The 3495-nt window shown below is 46.6% G+C and overlaps 1 protein-coding gene across 1 annotated transcript; it reads left to right on the top strand.

The window, feature by feature from the left end:
• Positions 1–211: 211 nt before the first annotated feature.
• Positions 212–2852, top strand: LOC138892653 (interactor of constitutive active ROPs 3-like). Its single transcript, XM_070176387.1, has 5 exons — positions 212–316; positions 966–1029; positions 1101–1945; positions 2025–2186; positions 2253–2852. Exons 1-5 carry the CDS (start codon positions 212–214, stop codon positions 2850–2852), a joined length of 1776 nt encoding a protein of 591 aa, XP_070032488.1.
• The last annotated feature ends 643 nt before the right edge of the window (positions 2853–3495 follow it).

The raw sequence follows: 3495 nt of genomic DNA on the forward strand, positions 1-3495 counted from the left end.
TTACCAAGGCATTAAATGTCTATCAGTCGTTAGTCGGCCATTACCAGTTCTGAACCGTCATCACCAAGCTATAAGTATCCAATCTTTCATACTCATTCAAACCTTTTCACACAAAGCTTCTTCTCTACTCTTGCATCTTCTTCAGAAAATCCCTTTGCTTCATAATTTTCACACCGCATACAACCTTAATTCTCTTTTCTCTTGTTCATCAATGGCGAAAACCTCCAAAACAGTGCCGCAAAAAGAGGCAGCTTCTTCATCACGACCCGCCGGCGGCGAGGATGCGGCGGAGCCTCACCTTGAGGAATTCGTTCTGGTAGGGGGCTCAACCGTTATCGACTTTAAGGTCGAAAAACCCTCTTCGGTACCGGACCGGTGTGAGCCGATCTCGACGTATCAGTGTACATTAACCAAGAAAATCCCCGACAAAGTAAAAAAGGAATGCAACTGGGGCGGAAAGCATGTGGTAGTCACATCGCCTGAAGAATCGATTATTACCCACGTGGAGGGGTTCTTAAGTGTTTATACTTATCCTTTTACGTTGGGTCCCTTAGACCCTATTATCGTCGCCTTTTGCAAAAGATATGACGTGACCCTCGGCCAGATCCACCTTTCGTTTTGGAGAATAGTGATTCTCCTTCGATTCTTTTCGAGCAAAATTGAGTGGTGTCTTTTCACCCTCGATCACCTTATGCGCCTTTACAGTCCCCGACTCTACCGAGGAGGGATAATCAAGCTTGCTCGCCGAGACACCAAAGCCCCGTTCTCGAGCATAGACGAGACTCGTGACCGAGGTTGGATGGGTTGATTTGTTCGAATCAGAACTTCAGACCTGATCCCTTCTGAATGTTTTTAATTTTGTGGCTCTACGTTTCATTTTCTTTATGTGTTTTTTCTATGTTTGTTCCTGAATACCGGAATCGATTTCGAAACTTAAACAATGGGTTGAAGGTATGGTGCTGCAGAGACCGTACTCCGAGCGTGCTTGGATGGAATTATCAAAGGGTCGATGGGAGGCCCGCAGTCATGGTAAGTTTCTTGCTTAGAACGGTTATCGTTTGATCTTCTAATCATGCTTACTCCTATTTTTCCCTTCGTAGGTCTTGGGAAGGACGTTGCCATGAGGCCCCTATCTGGTGATGAAGAAGTCCCCGTTCCGAAGCAGGTCAAAGAGAAGAAGAGAAAAAGGGCTCCTCGTTCACCGGTCTCAGAAAAGAAAAAGCCGACGAAGAAATCTCGCAAGCCCAATGGGGGCTCCGGTATTATGCCTTCGGACTTGATCCGCCGATTAAGGGATGAGCCCAAAGAAGGAGAAGAGGAAGTAGCCTGTGTGCGGGCTAATGTTGTGATACAACAACCCTCCGAATCGGCGGAGGTTGATAAGGGAGCCCTGGTCATAATTCCTGAACAAGGAAAAGTTGAAGCCATTCTGTCCCGAGCCGAGATGGTCGAAGGAGAGACCGGAGGCAAGGCTTCTCGGGCAGCAGAAGATATCTCGAGGGATGAGCTTGGGATAGTCGACATTACTGGATCCCCTCAGATTTCAGATGCTATGATCCGTGAGGATAACATGTTGGAAAGTCGATCTTACGAGGGTATTCAGGGGTCGACTGATATCCATGGCTTTTTGGATGGGATTGAGTCCGTTGCCTTAGAGGATATTATCGATTTCGATGGATTACCGGTACGGAAGAAAGAATCATGGTCGGGCGTTATCGGGTCTTCATCGATCCCAAAGCTGGTGGACCGATTCCCGACCCTGAGTGTTAATCCTGATCGTAGGCGAAAAATAGTGCTCTCCATCCCGGAGGATGCCCGAGTTTTCTCTCCCCCCGTAGGGATTGCTAGTTACCTTAGGTCCTTGGTGATCGAAGAGGATCAAGCCATGATGAACGCGGTAGGAGCCGATTACCTTTTCAACGAGGCCCAACATGTTCTGAATCGGGTAACTTCGAGGGTATCTCTACTTTTTCTTTTATACTTAGAGTTGTAGATAATTCTAACATCTTCTTCCTTGTTTGCAGGCTTCGGTGTTGCATCACGAGGCTTTCCTCCGAATCTGGGAGGAGCATGAGGCTGAGATTCAGAACCTCTTTGAGAAGAGTGACACCTACAAACTTCATAGTGAGAAGCTTCGAGCAGATTTGGCAACGACTCGGGATAAGCATACTGAGATGGCTGAGCAGGTATTTCGAATGTTTCACGATAGTGAAGATGAATTGGAGATAACTACTAATGATCTGATTCTGTAGGCCCGACCGTGGTTCGAACAAATCAGACGGCTCCAAAAGCAGGTGGATGCGATACATGCCGAGGTGGTAGAATGCAAAAAGAATATGGACATTCTAGCCTCGAAAAAGGAAATCGTCCAAGCTCAACTGGAGTCGGCCGAGACCGAGCTCCAAGTTGCGAAAGAGAACGCCTTGGTACAGATCGAGAAGATTAAGGAGCTTCAGCATCGGTTGGATTTGGCCGTTTCTGATAAGGCAATCTTGACTGATAAACTCGAAGTGGCCAGATCCGAGGTGGCCATAGCCCGATCTGAGGTGGCCGAGGCCAACAAAAGAGCTGATGCTAAAGTGGCCCAGTTTAGGGCCGATGTTGAAGTCATCCAGGCCAAGGCCAAGGGCATGGTCGAACATGTGAAATGGCAGGCTCGAAGGGAAGCCCTCGAAGGGGTTCAGGCCCAGAGCTTCGATATCATGGATGAGATCGAAAAGGCCAGAGTAGAGGAAACCATGGTCCAAAAGCTAGCCTTTCCTGAGGAAGACTCCGAGAGTTCAAGTGAATTAGAAGACGGAGAAGATTCTGAGGATGAAGATGTGACCCCCGATGAAGACCGAGCCTCTTAGGACTTTGTTTTTATGCCGTTGTAAATTTAGGCGGATTTGGCCTTTGTCAAAAACTATTGTATATAAATATAAGGCTTTTCTTGCCATTTCGGCTCTCGTATCTTTCCTTTGCTTTTTTGTAATTACAAAGGTTGAAAATGCCTTAGCATAAAATAAGGTTGTGTTCGAGGGTTCGAACAAACCTTGCCTTTATTTTCTTTTTGGGTTTAGGCTTTATCGGGGTTCAATGTTATCAAAGTTTTTCCCGGAAAACATCTTAAGTCTGAGATTTTGGCGAGGGTAGCCTTTTAGAACCGGTTGTGATAGAATTTTTTATTTTTTGAAGGCCTATTTTTGTTACGGATTTCGGATGTCTCCGAACCGTGTTAAATTGGTCGTAGCCTTTTAGTTTGGGAGTTACCCATTGGGCTTGTTTTCCCATTTTATCTGGGCTTGCCCGAGATAGTAGTTCCCGAGTTGGGTGGTCGTGACTCTTAGAAATTAGGACGTTGTCTATTAGGTCTTTTGCTCCTGAGGCCCAATGACTTGGGCTATTTGAGTCGGATGGCAGTTCCTAAGTGAGGGAGAGACCATTCGTATTCCGTTTAAGTATCGCCCTTGGGCTTGTTTATATTCGGAAGTACGAAGCTCTTTGCAAAGAAGG

The sequence above is a fragment of the Nicotiana tomentosiformis genome, chromosome 5, assembly GCF_000390325.3.
Source record: "Nicotiana tomentosiformis chromosome 5, ASM39032v3, whole genome shotgun sequence".
Taxonomy (NCBI): Eukaryota; Viridiplantae; Streptophyta; class Magnoliopsida; order Solanales; family Solanaceae; genus Nicotiana; species Nicotiana tomentosiformis.

Coding starts and splice junctions, on each gene's coding strand:
- LOC138892653 (XM_070176387.1), top strand. CDS start 212: ATGGCGAAAACCTCCAAAACAGTGCCGCAAAAAGAGGCAGCTTCTTCA. Junction 317..965: donor ACCTTGAGGAATTCGTTCTG/GTAGGGGGCTCA, acceptor ATGGTGCTGCAG/AGACCGTACTCCGAGCGTGC. Junction 1,946..2,024: donor CCCAACATGTTCTGAATCGG/GTAACTTCGAGG, acceptor CCTTGTTTGCAG/GCTTCGGTGTTGCATCACGA.